Raw genomic sequence first — 22,643 nt, 5'->3', positions numbered from 1 at the left:
CCTTCTGGATTTGTCTTCCTACAGAGCATTCTATTTTAGTCAGTTTGGCTCTGCTGATTGCACTTCCCCCCTTTGTTAACATGTTCTCTCCTTTGTTACCACCTTTGTGTGTGTGTGTGTGTCTCTCTGTGTGTGTGTGTGTGTGTGTGTGTGTTTATAGCTCAAATCCTACCTTCTCCATAAAATGCTTCCTGAAAAGAAGCTCTCTGTTTCTAAGAATCCAGCTTGATTTAGTGTCAGAGCAATGGGGAGTGTCTGGCAGGCGACCTCAGTGTAGTCCCAGCTCTGCCATTAAATAGTATGAGCTGGTTCAGTCCGTGCCTTTCCTTGGGCCTCAGATTTTCATCCATAAACTAAGGAAGCCAGACCAGATAAAGAATGAAGGTCATTTTAAATCTAAACTTCAGTGATATACCCTAAAACTCTTTTCTGTTTCCGCAAGGGATTGAAGTTGAAGTCACTAATCACCTCATTTGGATTGTCTACAGATCTAACTTGAAAAGGGGTCCATATGGATCGGAGGATGATTTTGCGATTGCACCTCCTGCTAAGCTGACTCGGATAGAAGAACCAAAGAGAGGTGCGTTGGTTTACAGTTCTTGTGGCAGTTGTCAAATAGAAGTGAATTTTGAATCTGTCAAAAGCATGAATTGCTTAAGCAAATCTTGTGTAGCTTGACTTTCTTGAATATTTTTCCATCAGACCAGCTCTTGGCTTGAAGCTTGGACTTACAGCAGAGTTAAGAGAAACTGAAAGCTGTATTCCTCAAGATGATTTGATATTGGTTCATGTTTACTGTTCTTGATGTGGATGTCTCTTTGTAGTTTAACCAGCATCTAGGATCTGTTCTCTCATTTTTCTCATATGAATAACTGTGTCCTTTTTCTTTCCCCTGCCTTCTTATTCCTGGCTGGGGATTAGTGCTGCTCTACGTACGAAAGGAGTCAGAGGAAGTCTTTGATGCCCTGATGCTCAAGACTCCGTCTTTGAAAGGCTTGATGGAGGCTGTAAGTAGTATAAGCTTAGAAATGCTCTTTTTAAACAGACTTAAGTAGAATGCCATTGAAACACATTTTATCAGGCCACCCAGATTCCTTGTTATACTGAAATCTCTGAAGCCTGCCTGTGGCATAGCCCACGTTTCATCCAGTCTTATGGGGCCCTCAGTTGTCTGCAGGGCCTTCCCCACTGGGCCTCACAGCACCACACCCAGCACACTAGTTGGTAGATAGAAACTTCTGAGGAATGTCTAGTCAACTGAATTGACTGCTTTTGTGGTGATCTATGAAACAGGGTTTTGGGTGGGGTTTTTTTTTATGATTTTATTTATTTATTTTAGAGAGAGAGCCAGCACAAGGTGGAGTGGCAGAGTGAGAGGGAGAGAAAATCTCAAGCAGACTCCACGCTGAATATGGAGCCTGAAGCGGGGCTCAATTCCAGGACCTTGAGATTATGACCTGAGCCAAAACCAAGAGTTGGAAGCTTAACCAGCCATGCCACCCAGGCACCCCTGAAATAGTTTTAATATACTTGGTTAAAGGAAGATTGCCATTTAACAAACTGTTTAGAAGCTCACAAAAATTATTTTCAATCAAACAGAAATCCTTAAAAACTTCATGCATAAAAACAATGGCTCCTTGGTCTGCCTTTGAAACTCCCCATCCTGGGGAATGACCAAGCTTGTATCGAGTCCTTACCCAAAGCCTATTTGAGAAAATTTAGATGTGTAGCCAGTGATAACCATAATCCTTCCCACTAAGACCTCAGCACTGAGCAAACTGACCCCAGCCAGCCCTTCTGGGACATCAGCAAGAGATAGCATGAGAAGGAGGCCATTTTGGCTTTGCCGTGGGATGCAATTCAAGAAATCAGCACTGTATTCTGATATTTATCAACCCCCTATAAATCATAGGCATCTTTGAATTCAAAGCATGTGCGTCACTGGAAATGGGTTTCCCCTGGCTCCCCTGACAAGTGCAGTGTGCTGAATTAAGTTAACAAATGTTTGTTAAGCACCTGCTTTGTGCCAGGTTCTGTTCTAGCTACTAGAGTCACGAGAGTAAGTGATACATTGCAGAATGGAGCTGAGGGTCCAGTTAGGAAGATAGGGACAAGAAAGTAGGCAAAGAAATTTAAGAAGTAATTTTCCAAGCACTTCACAGATAAATGCAGTGAAGAAAACTAAAGCAGGGCGAGGGGACAGTGGACTGGGGAGCTGTGGTCTGTCGGGGTCCCTGAGCTCACAGGTGTCTCTGAGCACATTCCCTCCCCGTGCAAAGCCAGCACCAACATTAGCCTCTGCTTTCTGTTTTTCAGCTTCATGTGATTTCTCCTAGATTACTCTTTCTTACCTTGTCTTCTGATAACCTTTCCTCATTTCTTCAGAACTGTGCAAAGTCTTAATTATGGAGAAAAAAGAAGTGATGAGACTTACTGTGTAAATACAGCGTGCTCACACCCATAAAGAATTCGTCAGTATCATGTGTCTCTCAGGCCTGGGGTTTCCTAATTGATGCTTCATAAATACACAAGGAATTATTACCCAGTGATACAGAAGAGAAATGGATTTGTTTGGATGATGGGAGCTTAGATTTGGTTTGAACTGGGTGCTTTTTGTTAGCTTGAAAGCAGTCTGCAGGTTGGCCTTCTGAGGCCCCCTTTCTCAGTGCTCCTTTGAGTTTTGCTGTTCAGGTGGAGGGTTGGCGGTAACCCCAGTTTGGGGATGGTCTGCACAATTCCAGATAAAGCATTTGGTGTAGACTGAATCAGCTTATCCTTGGATTAATTCATCCTCTCTCCTTTGTGCCCCGAAAGGAAACCCGCACACTCGATACCACACTGATTTCACCGCTGTGTGTGGACCCTCACGGATCATGAAAAGGGGGTGGAAGAGCTGAGGCTCAGGAGGGCCTGAGGGCCACACCCCAGCGGCTGCAGCCACGTTAGCCAGAGCCTTGGGGTTTTACGGGAGTCTGTGCTGCTCTCCGAGAGGCTCTAGCTAGAACTGGCAGAGGTGCAGTCTTGGTTTGTGATCAGGGACTTTGATGTTTCTTCTGGGCTATGGGACAGCAAGTGTTGTTTTCCTTCCAATATTCTGTATCTGAAGTTAACTCCTGCTCTGTGTTGAACACGGAGTAATCCTCACAGCAGTCCTGTGCTATAGGAAGTGAGAGTCTCCCTTTCCTGAGGAGGGGAGGCTGAGGATCCGAACTGTGACTTGTGTTGAGAGCAAATCAGAGCTGATTCAACTCAGATGTGTCAACTCCAGAGCGGGGCCTTTGTGCGCTTGAGCAGAGCACTCGTGATGGTGTGGGTCCATGTCACTGTTCACTGCTCACAGCCCGTAGGGTATGACCCCGACTGTAAACTATGGGTGTTAGTTCATAGTGTTGTAGCGATGTGGTCTCGTCACGGTAACAAAAGCGCCGCCCCGCCGTGAGATGTGAGTACTGGGGCTGCCGTGGGGCACTGAGCAACTGTACTTCCTGTGCCGGCTTCCTATAAACCTAAAACTGCTCTATAGAGTAGTCATTTTTAAAAAGATGACCATATAACACACGGAGAGACATCAGTAAGCTAGGGGGAAATAACAGACACCTGACTGCAGCTCCCTCCAAAGGCAGGTAATACCCCCTCCCCCAATACGCGTGGGTTTCGTGCATTTTTGAAAGACAGAAAACTGAGTGACTGTACCACAGTATTTATAGTTTGTGTTTTAAAGCCTTGAGTTCAGCATCTTATAATTATTTTCTTTTGTTCTTTTAGATCTCAGACAAGTATGATGTGCCCCATGATAAGATTGGGAAAATATTCAAGAAATGTAAAAAAGGGTAAGCGTTAACTGGCATTCCTAGTACTTCTAAATAACGTTAATATTCTGTAACATTAATGCGACTCACATGCATTTGTGCCCAGTCTAGAAAAAGTTAGAGAAACGTGAATGCAGGGATGTATTTTTTCCTTAAGTTATCCATATAAAGTTGATCTGCCTTTCTAAGACATCTTTGTGGACTTTTTTCAAGTAAAATTTTTATTTGCTCTTCCCGTGCTTGGCAGCAGTGAAGTGGCTCCAAATTCCAGAGCACGTCATGAAATTTAGTCAGGGTAACAGCAAGTGCTACCCCATTTGTTAAGCCCCCGTCATGAGTCAGGCACTGGATCAGGCACTTCATGTGGTACTTAATTTCCACATTGCCCTCTGAGCTGGGTGTGATATCCTTAGTTTATAGACATGGCAGCTGAGGCAGAGCCTGTGATGTCCAAGATCAGGTAGCAGGTTAGTGCCAAGGCCTTGGTTCAGGTTCAGTCCTTGCTCCCCCTACTGTAATCTGCCTTGTGTTTTCTTTTTTTTTTTATTTTTTAAAGATTTTATTTATTCATTCGAGAGAGAGAGAATGAGAGAGAGCACATGAGAGGGGGGAGGGTCAGAGGGAGTAGCAGACTCCCCGCCGAGCAGGGAGCCCGATGCGGGACTCGATCCCAGGACTACGGGATCATGACCTGAGCCGAAGGCAGTCGCCCAACCGACTGAGCCACCCAGGCGCCCTGCCTTGTGTTTTCAATCATAGAACATTGCTTCCTTGTCCAGAAATTGATATTTTTAGTTCCATTTCACTTAAATGACTATGGTCTTTGACATGGGTAAGCAGAGTATGGCATAAGAATCGTTTGGCCTCATTCTAAAGCAAATCCTAATTGGAATTTTCTGGATGAGCCCAGTGGGAAGGGTTAGACTTACTAGTAGTTCAGTTAAACTTTGAGGATAACTTACCAGGGAAGATAATTGGTCAGGGAGCTGTGGCTTCAGATCCCTTAGGTTAATTTGACTAATATGCTTCTACAGCCAGATCAACGAGGTGCTTCTTCTGTAGACTTACTTTGTGCATTGTAATAGCTCCTGTTTATGGAGCGATTCCTACATGCTGAAGTAATAACAGCAAATAGGCTAGTATGCTTTGTTTCATCCCGGGCCCGACACTGTTAGAAGAGCTTTCCTGGAGTCTATCACATAGTCCTCGAACAGTCTTACGAGCTAGGCACTGACACGACCTGGGCATCGTAGGTGAGGGAATCGGGGCTGCGGGAGGTCTGGTAAATCCTGCGCCTCCCGTGTCGGGCAGCAGTGAGGAGACCTGTCTTGCTTTTCCTCTTCCAGGATTCTGGTGAACATGGACGACAATATCGTGAAGCATTACTCCAATGAAGACACCTTCCAGCTGCAGATTGAAGAAGCGGGGGGGTCGTACAGACTCACCCTCACTGAGATCTAAGGGCGCGCTGGCCCACCACTCCCAGCGAGTCCAAGGAAGGTTACGTGGGTCTTACTGTTTGGCCGGCCACAGGCACATCACAGGTATGGGTGGATGTCAACGGAAGGGACTCCTTTCGAGTTGTAGATGGCGCTGCATTTGGCTTGTAGATACCGTTCAACATACTGCATTGGTGTTTTCAGACGACAGAAATCCTTACACCATTATGTTTGAATTTTCTGATACCAGTACTTAGGATTAAAAGTAAAAACTTTGTTCTAAGATTTAATAGACTCTGGGAACCTTTGGAATATCTGCTACATTATTTATAAAAATATGGGGCTATCTACCTTGTCTCTTCAATGTTAGTGGGCCTGCTTGCTCACTAGTGCAAGTCAGAAAAGGCAGTGGGCTTGGGTTTAAGGATTTCGTGCCCTTGCCTGAACTCAGAGTAACTCTGACTGCCTCAGGGTAGTGGGAGTGGCATCCAAAGAGAAGAGGATGCGCCCTTTCTCCCTCAGCCTCTCAGCCTCCAGAAAATGTTTACTCAAATAGGGCACATTACTGAATCTTCCTTTGCAACTTTCTTGAACATATCAACTGCCTTTCTTACGAAGAACTGAAATGGTTACAGTATGAATCAGTTAAGCTAACGCTGCGTTGTATATAAGTGCAATACATTTTTGAAGGCCTGTGTCTGTAAATGTGTATATACGTGTCTTATACAAATAGATAATATATAAATGTGGTGTCTGTACATAGAGTGAAGAGATGCAATAAGGTCTACCTTGAAGACTTTCCCTAAATGAAAGGTTAAGTTATTTTTGGTAATGTATACCAAGCAGATCGAGTACTGTGCTTAGTGGAACTCACTGAAATGTTTTGTCTGTGTTTTCCCAAACAGCAGTCATCCCAGAGCATAGCAAAACCTTCTCAAATGGCAGAGATTCTGTTTGCTTTTGAGAGAGTTGTTATTCGGATTTCTGTACTGTTTTAACAAATGAAGTATAGGAAAAACACTACTGCAATTCCTATCTGTTGTGTAGGCTAATATCAGTTTGTACGTACCTGAGAGAGTGAACACACAGTCCTTACAACACATGTGTGATTGTTGTGTACTAGGTGATATGACCCAAAATGGAGTCCTTCCTCATCTTCCTCTTACAAGAAGTGATTTCTGTTTTATCGTGTTTCAGAGCCTTCAAGCTTTGATTGTCTTGTATGCTAATAATTCTAGAAAGCATTCATGAGTTTATGAGACTGTATTACTATGGCAGGGGAACATTTTGTACACATGTTTAAATATATAAAAGTACTAAAAAGTGTAATTTTATAACAGAAATAAAATCACGGGTATCTAGGTTCAGGGAGCTAGAATAGGTCATTTGTATAAGTAGGATTGATGGTTACATTTTTACATTAAAATATTCTAATGAAGTATGTGAACTAAATTGCTGGTTTTCTAAGATACAATATCATGGGACACGGGTCATAACTATTTTATATTTTGTTTTATGAAATAAATTTTTGTCTTGCTTGTTTTTAATTGTATCATTGAAGATGTATTTTAAACCAAAGGGATTAAATTTTATATGTCTATTTCATAATATGTCATTTCCTGTTACTCCATTTGACTTTATCCTTTCATTAGTCAGTAATGCAGAATGTGAGATCTTAAACTAGTAGAGCTGAAAAGACTCTCCTTAGCATTTTCTCCTCATTTCTCAAACGGATACTCTTGTCTTTTCCTTCATCTTAATTTTTCCTTACAGGTTTCTGAAATGACCCAAGTAACTCTTAAATAAGGGAGCCCTGAATAATTTTTCAGCTTGTTACCAAACTTTAATGACTAAACCTGAAGGCATACACTTTCAGACCCTAAAATCTCAAGGGTTCTTAGTTTTTAAAAGCTAAACAGAAATATGTTTGGTTTAAAAATCTACCAATAATGTTTCAGTTCATCAGACTTTCTAAATCAAACAGCTGTGTTATAGCTTATTCAGGTAATCTGAGGCCTAAATATGACAGACACTAATAGAAATTTCTAATGAATACATGATCAAATTAATGAAATGAACTCCGTGATAGATTTCCTGTGGCATCTGTTCATTTTCCACTCTAACGCTCAGGCCACAAGTCAAGAATCTAGGGGCAGACTCCACTCCTGGTCACTCAGCAGTGCCAGAGCCCAGCTCAGAGCCTTTGCTGGACCCCACGTTCACCAAGGCTCCAAGGAGCTCCTCGGATTCCCCTCTCCCCGAGCTTCCCACATTCAGCTGCGTTTCTTTCTCCCTTGACAGTTAGCAGAGAGACTGTTTACAAGTCAGAAGCTCACAAATTAGTCCAGGCTAGACCTGGACCGGTAGGCTCCAGAGTAGGCTTTGCCTACTTAAAGTCAGTAAAGCAGAAGTCCCTAAGAGAATGTGCTCAAGAAAAGGCGGTTTCATGAGGCCGACGAGACTGGGTAGGGAAGGAGCCCCAGGAGAAGGCAAAGGCAGGCCTGCGCCTCGGCAGGACCAGGCGACGTGCACTCACATGCACGGTGTCTAGCCCTCCGCTTCTGAAGGAAGCAGCCCAGCAGTGTCGTCCAGTGTTAGCAACGTCTGCATCTCACCCGTGATGTTGGTCCCCAACACGTAGGCCACCCCATCAGTGCGTGGTGTCGTCAGAGCCTGAACCCACGCCTCCTGTCTCCCGAGCCCAAGGGCCAGCACGGCAGGTACGGACTAACAGCAAGCACATGGAAGGTCTCTCTCCGTTCACGTCTTCTTTGCCTCACACACACTCGGCCCTGAGCAGCTTTAGCCATCACCCTCTTGAAATCTTGTAGCCAAACTGTATCTTAATCGTCTTATTATAAATGTAACACGTGCTAAGAAAAAAAACACAAACATAAGCCATTAGAATGAATATTGAGCTCCATGAGAAGATTTCTTGGAGAAATTTCCTACCTCCCTAAGCCTGCTCCCCAGAGATAACCAGGCATAATTTCTCCACGGCTGCTCAGGAATCCTCACTGCAAACTCAAGCGTACTATTCATGCTGTTTCACAAATCGTGTACTGTTTTTTGCAAGCGTCTTCATTTATCACTACTCTTCAGATGTGTTCTTTTTAATGACGGCACTGTACTCTTGCCTCAGTTTCCTCCTCTAACCTGAGCCCACCGCCGGGCCTCCAGGCCGGGCTTTGCATTACGAGCACGGCTGCAGGAAACAGGCTGACTGATGTGTCTGTCATACATACGTGTACGGGGCAACTGTCGGATGAGTTCTTGGCGGAAGAGTGCCGAATCACAGACGATGCTCAGTTGCTCAGTAAGTGGTTTGTAGATACTGCCAAGTTGCCCTCAGCCAAACCAGTTTACATTCCTACCCACTGAGCATGAGCGTTTGTGTCCCAACATCTTCCTGATTTGACTTGTGCTGCTCTGTTTGAAGTTGAGCATAACCTCACGTTCAGGGACCATTTGTACTTATGTCCTTGAAGCAAATAATCTGTGTGTTGTCCCACTTCCTCATTTCTTGTACGCTTCGGGGTTCAGTGCAGCCTGACACCTGTCCCTCCCATACCATTTGCCTAACCCTGTCCCAGACACTTGACAATGTCCTCCAATCCTCATAGGCTCTAATGAAAGGGGGAAATAGCCCCACCTCACAGACGACACTCAGGTTCAGATGACACTGCTAGGAAGAGACAGACGCCCGTCCAATTCCAAAACTCCACTTCTTTCCATGGTCACGTTGCTGTTTCCCCTGGAAACTTTCCCCGCTTACTGGGGACCTAATTGCTTGTTTTACTCTCTGGGGCACCGGCCATTAAAGAACCTTTGGCTTTCATGACGGGTGTATGAGCTGGAAGGTGGGGGTTGCTGCAAGTGGTGGAAACACTTGAAGCTTGGTTGAACAATAAAGGAAGTACAAATACTTTCATAACATACCAGCTGAAAAGTGGCAAAGCTTGATCCTGGAGCTTGATGTCACCAGCAAGCTAATTTCTTTCCTTCTTTGGGGGCCTCATCCTAAGTTTGGCTCTCCTTGTGTAGTCTCCAGATGGTTGCCAATAATTCCTCAAACTACATCTCCCGGTCCAAGTCCAGAAGAGGGAAAATTCCTAGGCACAGGATTCCGGGCAAAAGTCCCGGGTTTCCCTCCAACTGGATCGTCCCTGCTTGTATGTGCCCTGGTGAACCATCACGGCCTTGGGATGGAAGTCTTCTCCTCTCAAACACAGCTTCATAAATAGAAATCAGGCTTTTGGGGAAACTGACCGGGGGGAGTGAGGTAGAGAAGGAACAGAGAGGAATGTTTACCAGGCAGCACACCTCTGGTGCTCCTACTTCCAGCTGCCCCTTTTCTGACCCCACTCCTGCTCCCGGAGTGTCACTGTCCCCAGAGGCCAGGCTGTGGTATCTCCTCTGTCCTCTGATCCTAGGCCCTTGAACAGCAACAACGCCCAGATTCCTTCCTCCAATCCAGAGCTCTCCCTTCAGCTCTAGATCCAACCGCCTCCTGGACATTCACCACCAGGCATTTCAACTTGGACTAAACTCTTCCTTCTCAATCGTGAGCCTCCTCCCGGGGCTTCTACTGTGCTGGCCGCCAAGCCAGAAACCGGTGGTCACCCTTGACTCTGCCCAGTCTCCTGTCAGACCTTCAGGCCTGGCGTATCTTCCTCCAGCCCTCTTGTTCTCTCCGTCTCCATGTTGCAGTGGCTCCCATTCCAGCCTGTAGCTCACCCACCTCGAGGCCCTTTCGGCTCTCACACTCTCTCAGGTGAGGGTCAGAGCCCGTCAGGATAAACCACAAATGGCTCCTGCCTGCGGCGTCCACGGTGCCCCCGGTCCCGAGAGCACGTCCCCGAGCTCCGAAGTCCTGCCCTTCACGACTCCTGCCTTGTGCCCTTGTTTCTGTTTCCTCAAGGTCTCCTCCCTGTTTTGGCTGGAGAATTTACCTCCTTTTTTTTGTTTTTTTTTTAAGATTTTATTTATTTATTTGAGAGAGAGAGACTCTGAAGCAGACGCCACACTGAGCACAGTGCCTGACGCGGGGCTCGATCCCACGACCGCGAGATCACAACCTGAATCGAGATCAAGAGTCAGACGCTCAACAGACTGAGCCCCCCAGGCGCCCCTCCCTCCATTCTTTGTGACTCTGCTCACCCATCACCAACTTGAGGGCTCTGCTGGGCACTTTCCTTTCTGCACCCTCAAGCAAAGTCTAGACGTCCCCCTTGGTGCCTCCACATTGTCGTGGACCTACCTGCTAAGATGTCTGACCGTGCTCCTCCCCACCCGGGCCCCAGACTGCTAGCGCCTCGAGGACGTGCTCCGGGCCTTTCCTGCTCAGCCCATACCCAGCATGGTCTCCGCATGGGGAAGGTCACCAGCAAATGGCGACGTTAATCCTGTGCTTCCCCAAACACAAACCTTGGAGCCATCACCAACCTCCCTTTCTCTGCATCCTGCCTCCAATCTCCAAGAAAATCCTGCCACTCCTCCCTTGGAAACACATCCCGAACACAACCACTGCTCACTGCCTTCTCTCCCCTGGACTTGGGCAGTCACCCAGCTGGACTCAGTCTTTCCACCCATGGCCCCTTCATTTTAGTCTCAGTCTAGCAGTCCCAACGATCCTTCTGAAATGTCCATCAGATGAGGGCTCTCCCGCTCAGAACCCTGCTCAACTCAGAGGAAAAGCCCAAGTCCTTTCAGTGGAGACAGGATCTGGGCCGCGGACTCTTCTGACCCCACCCCTGACCACTCTCCCCTCTCTCCTCCTTCAGCCGTTCCAGCCTTCCTGCTGTCTCGGAACTTCTCTTATCCCATCAGCTGAAGATACCACACAGCTTCGTCTGCTGAGGTTACGTGATGTCGACCGCAGTGCTGGTCTAATAAAAACCATCATTGTCTGCCCAGTCTCAGTCATGTTACCAAGGAGAAAGATTCACGCTTTATGAGCCTGATGGGATGTTCGTGGCATTAAGAAGAAGAGGAGTAAAAGGCTGAGTCTTAGGCTTACCCTTCCTGGCAAGTACGTTTCTCCACATGCCTGTTTGGGAAGACTACCAGAACCGCTGGCTTTCAACTGTCAGGGCCAACGTTAAGCTCTTGCTGCCAACCTCAGGACCCTCCTGACTTGCCAGCCCTGAGTCAGTCTAGTCTGTAGGACCTTGGCCTCCTTTACATCCAGAACACCAAAGGCACGACCCATGAGAGAAATCACTGATAAGCTGGACTTGACTAAGATGAAAAACACCTCCTCTGTGAAAGACAATGTCAAGAGAATGAGAAAATAAGCACAGACTGGGAGGAAATATTTGCAGAAGACATCTAATAAAGGACTGTTACTCAAAATATACAAAGAACTCTTAAAACTCAACAATAAGAGAGCAAAACTACCCGATTAAAAAATAGGCCAGAGAACTTAACAGATGCCTCACCAAAGGAGATCCACGGACGGCAAGTGAGAATATGGAAAGATGCTCCACGTCATTCATCCTCAAGGAAATGCACATTAAAACAACGAGATACCCCTGCACACTTACTAGAATGACCCAAATCTAGAGCACTGCCAACATCCCATGCTGGCGAGGCTGGGGAGCGGGGGGAACGCTCGCTCACCATGAGCAGGAATGCAGAATGTGCAGCCACTTTGGAAGACAGTTTGGTGATTTCTTACAAAACTAAACCTGCTGTTACCATAAGATCCAGCAGTCATGCTCCTCGGCATTTTCCCAAAGGAGCTGAAAACGTAGGTCCACACAAAAACCTGCACACCGATGTTTATAATAGCTTTATTCATAACTGCCAAAACTTGGGAGCAACCCAGGTGTCCTTTAGTAGGTAAGTGGATTAAAAAAACCGTGGCCCATCCAGACGATGGGACATTTTCAGTGCTAAAAAGAGATGAGCTACAAGCCATGAATAGACATGGAGGAATTTCAAATGCATTATTTCTAGGTGAAAGAAGCCAATCTGAAAAGACCACATGCTGCGTGGTTCCAACTCTATGGCGTTCTGGAAAAAGTGCAGCAACGTACACAGTAAAAGGCTCAGTGTTTGCCAGGGTTTATGGGAACCGATGAGTAGGTGGAACACGATTTTCAGAGTAGTGACAATATTCTGTAGGATATCATAATGATGGATCCATGTCCACACATCCTTCTACAATTGTCCAGACCCGTAGAATGTGCAACACCCAAGAGTGAACCCTAATGTCAGCTGTGGGCTCTGGGTGATGATAGTGTGTCATGTGGGTTCAACAGTTGTGGCAAATACACCCTCTGGTGGGGGCTGTTGATGGGGTGCCGTGCATGTGTTGGGGGAAAGGGTATAGGGGAAATCTCTGTCCCTTCCCAATTTGGCGGTGACCCTAACACTGCTCTAAAAAAGTAAAGTGCTAATAAGAAACTTTCCCCATGCCAAGTGCACAGACTTGCTCCCCTTCAAAGCCTGAGGTGCCCGGGAATAAGCTGAGGGCCCCTGAAAACCCAGCCAGCCCTCCATTTCTGACTTGTGTGTCTAAACCCAAGGTCAAAGAGCACTCATTCGAGAGTCCCAGCTCCCCATCCCCGGGCAGTGTCTAGGGGTGACCCTGTTTCCCAGGGGGCACTGTGGGTGGCCTGTGTGACCAGATCTTAGGCTCAGCCATGTGGGAGGCGTTGCAGAGGGACACAGCCCTCCTGGCCTCCTGCTGAGGCCCCCCAACCTCCAGCAAGTTGGATGCTCCCATGTCCACGTCCTGCTGGGCCAGACCGGGCAGTGGACATCTTGTCCCGTGGCTGCGGAGGGAGCCCGCGGTGAGCCTGGCGGCCCACACGGGTGGCCCAGTCACCAGGTGCCAACACGGAGCCCTTCGTCTCTGTTTGCAGGCTGGCGGTGATAAGCATAAGCAAACATCCTGCGGACCACGCAGGCTGGAGGGCTGTGGCTCCAGGGGGCAAAGGTGCCCCAGGGACCCTTCCCGTGCGGAAGCCAAGCCCGAGCCTGGAGAAGCGTGGGCCAGAGGTGGGAAGGGATGTGGCCGCCGCGAGGCCTCCCTCCGCAGTCTCCTCAGACTCTGCCCGCCTGCCTGGGAGGCCCGAGGCTGCCAGGCCTGTGGACGTTTGTGCAGCCTGCCCAGGGGGCCGACAGCCAGGCAGGGGCTGGCCTGTGGGTGTCTGGCCCAGCTGGACGTTGGCTGCCTTCCTCCTGCCGGCCCTGGCGCTCAGCCCACAGCTGGCGCGACGCTGAGACCTTTCCCCCACTTCCAGCTCGGGCTCCAGATGATTCCAGGCCCCTAAAGTTTACAGAAGTCACATGTGCCTGGCAAGGGCTTCCCAGGCCATTCCCTGCCTCCTCTCTGCTTGCTTGGGCCTGAAGGCCACACAAGCAAGCAGGGAAGGGAACTCTGGCCCCTGAGGAGGTGCGTCACAGGCCTGCAGGGCTGAGGCGGGCTGGAGCAGGACGAGGGGCCACCCTCTGGGCTCTAAGGCCCCCAGCACAGCTCCAGATCAGCACAGCACCTGCCCTGTCCACGGTCGGGCACCTTCCCAAGCCCTGAGTGCTGCTGGAGGGCATTAGTCCTGTGGGCGGGCCTCACTGACCCACTTCCTCTCAGCTGCCTACACGGTGGGCCAGTCATCATGGGACCCTCCTTGTGTCCCCAGCCTCTGTTGTCTGCTTCTAATTCCCTGGACCTTGAGAACCACAGGCCCAGCTGTTGGTGCTCCCTGCTGCGTCACTGTCCCACGGGGTTCCCCGATCTCTCACAGCCCAGACACCATCCTCAAGACACAGAGTGACAACAGTGGGGGACAGCAGGGCCCAGAGAGGAATGCAGGTCTTCCCGCTCCAGAGCCCAAGGCCCAGATGGAGAAACTGAGGCACAGAGGTAAGCGGGGGCCCAACTGAGCCCTGGTGACCCCCAGCCCCAACCCCAGGCCCTGCCTGGACCCTGGAGCAAAGAGCTGGGGGGATGCAGGGATGCATGGGGTAGGGGCTCCCAGCTTCCTCACTCCTGCCTGAGGGGCAGGAACAGCCTCTTCCCCAGAGGGCACGGGGCCAGGTCCCGATCCTGCCTCTATCATCTAGCAGCTCCCTGGTTGGAGAGGGAATGTAAAGGAGACCGTCGTGGCTACCCCTCCCCGCCCAGCCTCTCAGGGAACCCCATCTCGATGGAAGCCTGCAGATGCTCCCCCCAGCCCCGACTCCCTCTAGCCTGCTGTCTTGTCAGACCTGGCAACAGAACTGTCCCAGCTGCTTGGGGATTGCAGGACAGGGGCACCCGGAGTCAAGCCAGTGCTCTGGGTGAGTAGTGGGACTTAGCAAACCAGGAGGTGGGGCCCCCAGGCCGGCCACAGAGCCCTGGGGCCTCCTTCCAGGTCTCCTGGGTCTGCGCCCCTCCCCGGCCAGGCTCCTTCAGCTCCCTGTGCTGGCAAGCGCTGGTCCACCTGCACCTGCCCAGCTCCCGGGTGGGCTGCTCCCTGCCTTCCTGTCCCCGCGGGGAAAGCTCCTGGGGGCTCACAGGCTGGGGGGGGGGGGTGACGGCAGCCCTTATCTAGAGCTTGAAAGGACGTCATACCTGGTGGGGAGGGCCCAGAGCTTGGGGGCCTGGGACAGGTGAAAAGGGGAATCTAATTGTATTTCTAGAAACATCCTGGGAGCCGGATGCTGCCCTGTGACGGGTGGTCACCATGCCTTTCCTGAGCTGCCGTTTTTGCAGTTTGAGAACGGAGTAGTGATGAAACCCAGCTCCTGGCTCGTGTGAGGACGAAGATGGTGCATATAAGGTGCTGAGCCCGGTGTGAGCGCTCAGTGTGCTCAATGATATTAGAACTTCCCGGCACAGAGTGTCTGCCCTCCACCTTCTATTAAGAAACAGCAGTTCCGAAAATACAAACAGACAAAACAAAAAACCAAGATTTCCTGGGTGGCTCAGTCGGTTAAGCGTCCGACTCTTGATCTCAGCTCAGGGTCCTGAGTTCAAGCCCCGCACTGGGCTCTGGACTAGATGTGGAGCCTACTTCAAACAAAAAACAAAAAACGAAATAGCAGCCCTCCCCCTTCCCTCCCATCCGTCCCCTTCACTTCCTTAACAATCTGGTTCAAAGCCCGTAGGTGAGTGCAAGGTAGGGGTGTGTGTCTGGTTGGGGGACACAGTGGTGAGAGCGGGTGTGGGCACACAGCGGGGTAAGGAGGGCATCGCCCAGCCTGACAGGGACAAGCAGGTGCTCCGTGGGAGGGCAGGGAGACGGCCTGGCACAGGGTCAGAGACTGAGCAGTGGGGCAGGACAGCGTGGTACGGTGCCAGGTCCCAGCAGAGGAGGAGGACGTGGGGGTGCTGCCCAGTGTGGGTGCAGCTCCCGAGCGGGGTGAGGGCAGCATCCGGGGGGAGGGTGCAGATGGGGATCCCCGTGGTGGGGGCTGGCGTGAGCTGTCAGAGCCCAGACGGGGCGAGGGGCGTTGGCCCCGGGGCAGCTGAGAGGAGGCCCACATGGAAGGCCGGTTCCCGGTTCCCTGGGAGGGGCTGGCCTGATGAGTGACCACATTACGGAAGCCACTCTCCCCCACCCCCCATCGGAGAAGAGTTACAAACGTGGAAAAGGAGCAAACTGGAGCGGACCTACACTGTTCGTTGGCACTGGAGAAGCTCCCTGTGGGAACTCAAAGTTTTCAATATTTCTTTATTTCAATATTTACAGATAGAGAAACAAATGTCCATGTGCATTCATGTGTGTGTGCCTGTTCATATGTGTGTGTGTACGTGAGTACAGGCATACGTGCGTGCATATGCGTGTGCATGCATGTGTGTGTGAGTGCAGGCAGACGTGCATGTGTGTGCGTGAGCGTGTGTGTGTGTGTACGTGAGTGTAGGCAGACATGCATTGTGCGTGCATGCGCATGTGTGTACGTGAGTGCAGGCAGATGTGCATGTGTGTGTGTGAGCGTGCGTGTGTGTATGTGCGTGAGTGCAGGCAGACATGCATTGTGCGTGCATGTGTGCGTGTGTGTGTGTGCGTGAGTGCAGGCAGACATGCATTGTGCGTGCATGCGTGCGTGTGTGTGTGTGCGTGAGCGCAGGCAGACATGCATTGTGTGTGCATGCGTGCGTGTGTGTGTGTGTACGTGAGCGCAGGCAGACATGCATTGTGCGTGCATGCGTGTGCGTGAGTGCAGGCAGACATGCATGCATGTATGTGTTGGTGCTCTCCCAGGGCCGCTGAGAAGGCCTGGGAGCTGTGACGCCCTAATCACAGTGGGCACACCAGGGACCCAAACCTGGGCTTCTCGGTGTCATTCCCACCAAAAGGAGCCAGGGCTCTGGGAGAGGTGGCCGATCCCAGCGACGGGGTGGGGGCGAGCGCACAAGCAGAGCCCAGAGCACCTCGTCGAGCAGAAAGCAAGAACAAGCTCCAAGGATGGGGACGCGGCGAAAGGACCCGACTCGAGCTTCAGAATAAGTAACCATCACAGAACCAAACAGAACCCCACAATCCCACGCGGGTGTACACTAACCCATGAATACATCCACATTCTGATAAAAAATCAGGTATTTACACACTTTCAAAGGACCATCCCTCAGAATATTTCTTAATTACAGAATAAAAGAGAGCACCTTTACGGCGGGGAAGCTGGCAGACCCCACCCGAGGCATCAGTAGTAACGGGAGAAATCCATCCTGGCTCTGAGCTAATCGCGCTCAGAACACAGCAGCCCTGAGGAGATGTTCCCACAGACGTCTCCCCGAGTTCTAGCTACTAAGTAGTCAGGGGAACCCACGTGGAGGCCCAGAGCGGGCTTCTTCCCTCTCGGGAATCCCTCGGAGAATCCTCTGGCCTGATAATTTCCTAAAATATGGTCTGATGTCTGCTCAGGGCTTCTCCTCCCAGAGTCCTTGTTTCAGCTCACCCGTGTGGTAAAGACCTGCGAGTGTAGACAAAGCCCAGGGCTCTGGAGAGGGCTTCCCGGGGAGCACCTGTCATGGACACTGGCGGACGCTGGCCTGAGAGCTGTGGAGGGCCCTGGGGCGGGGGGGGGGGGGGTCCGGAGGGGCAGGGAGGCCAGAGCTGCAGGGAATCGGCAGGGCCTCGGGAGAGCAGGGAGCTGTTTGACCCCGAGGAGCAGAGGGGGTCAAACAGCTTTGGCACGTGTCCGTAGAGAACCCAGCTGAAGGCGATCCTGAACCTGGGGGAGCACCCCCACCTCCGCGATCTCCGTGCCGGGAGGAGGCCGCCCAGGCCTTACGAGGAGGAGGAGCGGTGTGACAGGTGCGAGCGTGTTGTGTGCACCAGCGCACGTGTGTGCGTGTCCGTGCAGCGGCTGGCTCGGCCTGGCCACTGACTTTGGGAAGGGAGGGCCCTAGGGAAGCGGTTGCTGCCTGAGGCTGCCCCAGAATCCCCGGGAAGGTATACACAGCCTGCTTCCTGGGACACTGTCCCTGTTCTGTTTCTGCCCCAGGGAAACCTGCTCTCAGGTGGGGCCATCCGCCTGGAGACAGAGGGCAGCCTTCGGAGGGACAAGAGGAAGGGAAGAAGCCACCCTTTCCTGGGCTCGAGGCTGCACACTGCCCGGTATGGGGGATTCTGCTGGCTTGCAGGGCTCCTGGTTTCAGGCAACAGAAAACTCACTAAGGCAGAAAGCTGAGAAACCAGCGGGAGAAAATGGCCAGGAACCATGGGCAAGGCCAAGCCCCAGAAACAGGCCCATGGCTGCCCAGGACATGTCCTCCCCCCACCCTGTCACTTGTGGACGCAGGGCTCCGCACCAGGCCTCCTGGGCCCCCTGCTAGGTATCGCTCAGGGTGGAGGCTCGAGGGAGGTCACTGGTAGGATGGGGAGGATTGGCCCCAGGCTTCTGCAGAAGGAGACAAGCCCGCCCCCCTCCAAGACTTCCTAACCAGGGTTTCCCAGAGATAAGAGGGGCGGGGCGGGGGTGGGCAGGGAGCTGGCCGCAAGTGCACACGTCCCCAGTGTCTCAGAGCTCTCAGCAAGGCCTTCATGGAGGAGGTGACAGCTCAGGAGGGCTTGCAGGAGCCCCCAGGGAAGAGTGGGCCCAGCTTTGATGCAGGGACCAAGAGCAGGCACTTGGGCTGGAGAAAGCCATCTGCCTCCTTCAAGGGACTTCAAGGATCTCCTTCCCCAGGAAGATGTGGGCACAAGCCCAGCCCCTCAGCGCTGGGCTCCCCTCCCATCGCCTCTCCCAGCTGACATGGGGCACCCTCCCCAGTCCCTCCCTGGACACCTGCATTACTCAGCCAGGAAGCAGCTGTGGGTGCAGACCCGGGCCTGGGACTCTGAATTCCTCACTCCCAGAGGGAGGGTGGAGCTGCTGAGGGGCCTTGACGGGGGAGGTTCTAGACCCAAGGATTCTGGCGACAGCTGGACAAGGGACAGGAGGCATGAAGGCAGAAGGCGGGGGACCACCGAGAAGACGCCCAGGGCGGGGGGCTGGGGGGAGGGTACAGGGAGAGGGAGCTCTGCGTGCGAGCAGTGGTGAAGGGGGGGTACTGACCCAACCTGGAGGCTGTGTAGACGTGGAGGGAAAGGGGAACTCAGCTTTACTTGAACAAACCCTCTCGTCCAGGGAAGGCAGAGTGATTTTCGGCCCACCTCACCTGCTGGCCCTGCGGCCTCACCCGGCACCGCCCTGCCCCAGGACACCTGCTTCCCCGGAGCGGAGGGGGGGGGTGGCTAGGCAGCAGGCTCAGGGCCAGGCGGCCTTCTGGGAAGGGGGCTCTGATTTCCTGGAAGCACCAAAACAGCAAACACACAGCATGGCTCTGTGCTTCTGACCCCGCCCGGGGCCTGCCCTGGGAGATAAGGCTGCGTACACAGTGGCTGGCGGACGGGGCTCCCCTCCAGCTGCGAGAGCAGAGGGAAGGGAGATTGAGGGGCTGTGAGGGCGCAGAGCCCCAGGAGCAAGGGGGCCACTGCTCTTCCCCGTGGCAGGGATCCCCAGCCAGAGGCCACAAAGCACCCCGTGTCCCTGAGACCCATGAGCAGGCCATGCACCGTCTGAAGACTGCACAAATCACATGTGTGTGTGTGTGTGTGTACACGCGTGAGCTATTCCTTTGTTCCAAACACATTCACACCAGTGTCCCAGGCCCTGGGATGTAGCAGGGACCAAGGTGGTGGGACCTGTCCTCCTGGACCTCTCGGAGGTGCAACACTCAGAGGGGAGACAAACCTGTCATTGCAGGGTGAGCCGAGAGTGTGTGCGTGGTGGGGGGCTGGTCAGCGTCCTGGCCAGAGGGGCAAGCGTGGGACATTCCGGGGACCGGCCACGGAGCAGAGGATGTTCGTGGATGCCCCAGTGTCCCCCCAGCACACCCAGAAGCCACCGTCGGAGTTTAAAGAGGACCACGGGGACTCGGGTTCCAGCCATAGGAGTGCATCGGATACCAGACTGAACTTGCCGCCTACACGACGGGGGGCACAGCAGGGCTGTGGTTCCTAGAGGGGGTGCACTTGGGGGCGGCTCCGGCTTGTGCCCGGAGGCAGCCCCGGGACTTTACAGCGCAGCGCCGGGAGCTCACTGGCAGCGTTTGCTGATCACTGCGGTGTAAATCTTCCCATCGTGGCTGGTTTCAGGCGGGGAGCCCTGAGCCGGGGATCGAGGATCCGTGTGCGGTCGGCCGGCGCGAGCGGGCTCCGGCGTGCACAGCCCGCAGAGACGGAGATGGGCAGCTCGGACAGGTAGGGGAGCTCCGGGCAGGCAGCGTCTACGCGGTAGAAGCATTCCTCCTGGCGCGCAGAGTTCCGGGCCCAGCCTTAGCTACCAGGCGGCTGTTAGGGTGGGAAGCACGCTGGGGTCTCCTCTTCTCTTCCCCTCGAGCCCGGCTGCTCGGCGGAGAGGGGCTCTGATGTCCGACGGCTGGCTCAGCCCCCCGGGGCTTGGCCGGAAGTCCTGCCGCGAGTCCTGAGCCCTGGGGACCCGGTGGCCTGCTCCGTAACCCCGGCCTCCCCTGCACACACCCACACGCGCGCGCGCGCCCCCCACATGCACCCGCGCACCCGCGCGCGCCCGGCAGCCACGGGAAGCCGAGGGGCGAAGGGCCAGAGCGGGAGGGCAGAACCACGGGCCATAGCAAGGGTGAGGCTGGTGGCCCCGGAAGCCACGGTCCCCGAGGCGGAGACTCCGGTGCCCGTCCGTCCGACCCGTCTTTCCGCAGCTCCTGCGCCCGGTGTGAGGGCCCCCCTCCCGTGCCAGCGCGGCCAGGCTCTAGCCCCCCGTGATTCAACCCTCGGGAAGCTAGAGCTCGCTGGCACGCGACGTCCGCGTGGGCACCGCCAGTGACGTGGGCGGGCCTCATCCCCCCGCGAAGGCCTTGATGGCACAACGGAGGGTTCCCTGAAGGAGAAATTCCGCCTGGGGATGGTGGCAACGGGCCAGCCGGCCGCCCCCGCACGTTTCCCAGCTGTCTCCTCCGAGCCCCCGCGGTACCCGCGAGCTCCTGGCGCGCTCTCTTGCTCTCGCTCCATGGTTACCCTGCACCGTGTGGTTTATGTAAATCTCATAATAACACTTACATAAAAAGATGTAAGGAACTGGCTTCCGCATTACACACCCACATATGGATATATCTCTGTGGCTCTCCGTACACACGTACACCCTGGCTCTGTTTCTCCTGCGGAACCCTGCCGGAACCCTGCTGGACACCCTGGGCATGCCCGGAACCCTGGTGTCAGGAGTGCGGAACTCAGTAGCAGAAGGCCCTAGTTCCAGACCCTCGGCCAAGGCAGGGACACCTTTCCTGGCCCCGGGGCTGACGTAGGTGGCCACATCCAGGACTGTGTCACAGGGGTGCTGCGGAGAAGCCTTATTTCCATGAACACGTTGTGCCCTGCATCCTTTTCTTCAACCTCAAGGGAGAGCTTAGGCTTTTGGAACCCAGAGCTGGGGAAAGGCTCGTGAGCACATTCTGTGTGCTGCCCTACGTGGTTCTCCCCCACGCAAGGGCCCAGAGCTACCACCTTGAATGGGGAGCAAGGAGGTGGAAGGAATGGGGGGAGAAAGAGAGGTGCTGGGAGGGAAATGCAAGGACAGGCTGCCCCACACTAGCTTGGGTTGTGTGCTGCCTAGAGAGAGGATCTGCGGCCAGGAACTGCGGACGGCCTTGAAGACCTAAGCAGACGGCCGGTGAGAAGCATGCCCTCGGCAATGCGGCAGCAAGGGGAAGAATTGTGCCGTGACCCGAGAGAGCACAGAAGCAGAGTCTCCCCCAGTCGAGCCTCCAGAAAAGAGCGCAGCCCAAAAATGCCACCTTGAGTGTAGATTACTGAGACCTTAGGCCGAAGACCCAGCTAAGCCACGTCCAGATTGCTCTTTTAGTGAGCTAATAAATGTGTCTCGTTTTCATCCTCTAAGTTTGTGGTAATTTGTCACCCGGTGTATAAATCTAATACACCCTGTTGCCTGCAGAGCAGTCCCAGCCTCCAGCCACATATGGTGCCAGCCCCGTTTGCTCTCCACGCCGTGGTCAGAAGCATGAGTCTAGATGCAAACGTGATTGTCTGTGCCCCTGGGGGCATCCCATCAGTGCCTGCTCTTGGTTGTCAGAGTAAGATGCAAACCCTCAAGCCCAGTCTGTAAGGTCCTCAATAATCTGGTCTTATAAATGGGCCTTTTCACCAACTCCCACCTATCTGCAGGGTGGGGGCATGGAGACCAACTCCCCCAAACTCTCATGCTTCAGTTGTTCGTGATCTTCTCACTTTCCTCTGGCTCTCTGTGCCCCATGCCCCAACACACACACACACACACACACACACACACACACACACACACACCTTTTCTCCCCTTCCTCTTTGAAGCTCAGACATGGCCAGGAGGCAGTGTTCCCACCCAGAATTTCCCCACCTGTATGCCTCTGGTTCCCCCCTCCTCACCCAGTTCCTCTGGCCCCGCCCCCAACGCCTGGTCACCTGTGTCTCCCCCGCCCCACACACAGTGTGTGTGTACTCTGGAGTGCAGCAAAATCTTGCTGTCTCAGGCCACCAGCAGGGGTCTGTATGGATAGCATGTCCACTTCCTGGGGGGGGGGGGGTGCATTTAACCCGTTCATGCCCTCTGAATGAGGAGTGCGAGACATATGTGAATGGGGCCAACTTGGGAACAAAGCCAATGTGGATCCCAGGCATCTGGAGCCCAGGCATTTGCTGGAATGCAGAGACGCTGGTTGAAGCCCACATGGGCTGTTTTATCTGTGCCTATGCTGGCCCTTTGCCCCCATCCTAACAACGTCCTCTGGTAGCCAGAAGGGGAAATTGAGTCTGGGGCAGAGAGGAGCCTGTCTCCCTGCCCATGACCACTCCCTAGTGGCAGCTGAGCAATCAACCTGGGAGTATCCCTCTGCAGGGGAAGTGGTGGCCAGGCCCACCCATGTGTGGAGAGGAATTTCCCCAGGGTGGGG

At 52.9% G+C, this 22,643-nt stretch overlaps 3 protein-coding genes and 1 long non-coding RNA gene across 6 annotated transcripts in view; 3 read left to right on the top strand and 1 right to left on the bottom strand.

The window, feature by feature from the left end:
• GRHL1 (grainyhead like transcription factor 1) overlaps positions 1–6,795 on the top strand; it is a 49,603-nt gene extending 42,808 nt beyond the window's left edge. For all 3 annotated transcript variants that reach the window (XM_081797223.1, XM_081797222.1, XM_081797221.1), the window contains 4 exons: positions 489–580; positions 922–1,007; positions 3,766–3,830; positions 5,156–6,795. In XM_081797223.1, coding sequence (XP_081653349.1) covers positions 489–580; positions 922–1,007; positions 3,766–3,830; positions 5,156–5,270 — 358 coding nt within the window. In that variant the 3' untranslated portion in view covers positions 5,271–6,795. The remainder of the gene's footprint in view (positions 1–488; positions 581–921; positions 1,008–3,765; positions 3,831–5,155) is intronic.
• The window catches only part of HPCAL1 (hippocalcin like 1), a 327,988-nt gene that overhangs the window by 26,301 nt on the left and 279,044 nt on the right, over positions 1–22,643 (top strand). The gene's annotated exons all lie outside the window — the stretch shown is intronic.
• The window catches only part of LOC115942447 (cystin-1), a 133,029-nt gene that overhangs the window by 60,528 nt on the left and 49,858 nt on the right, over positions 1–22,643 (bottom strand). The gene's annotated exons all lie outside the window — the stretch shown is intronic.
• Positions 17,295–20,255, top strand: LOC115942445 (uncharacterized). Its single transcript, XR_004077048.2, has 3 exons — positions 17,295–17,496; positions 17,687–17,799; positions 19,822–20,255. It is a non-coding gene; the product is annotated as an uncharacterized LOC115942445 (long non-coding RNA).

The sequence above is a fragment of the Leptonychotes weddellii genome, chromosome 10 (assembly GCF_054177405.1).
Source record: "Leptonychotes weddellii isolate Sample4059 chromosome 10, ASM5417740v2, whole genome shotgun sequence".
Lineage (NCBI taxonomy): Eukaryota > Metazoa > Chordata > Mammalia > Carnivora > Phocidae > Leptonychotes > Leptonychotes weddellii.
The sequence above is the reverse complement of the archived record's forward strand: the minus strand, read 5'-3'. Positions and strand labels throughout refer to the sequence as shown.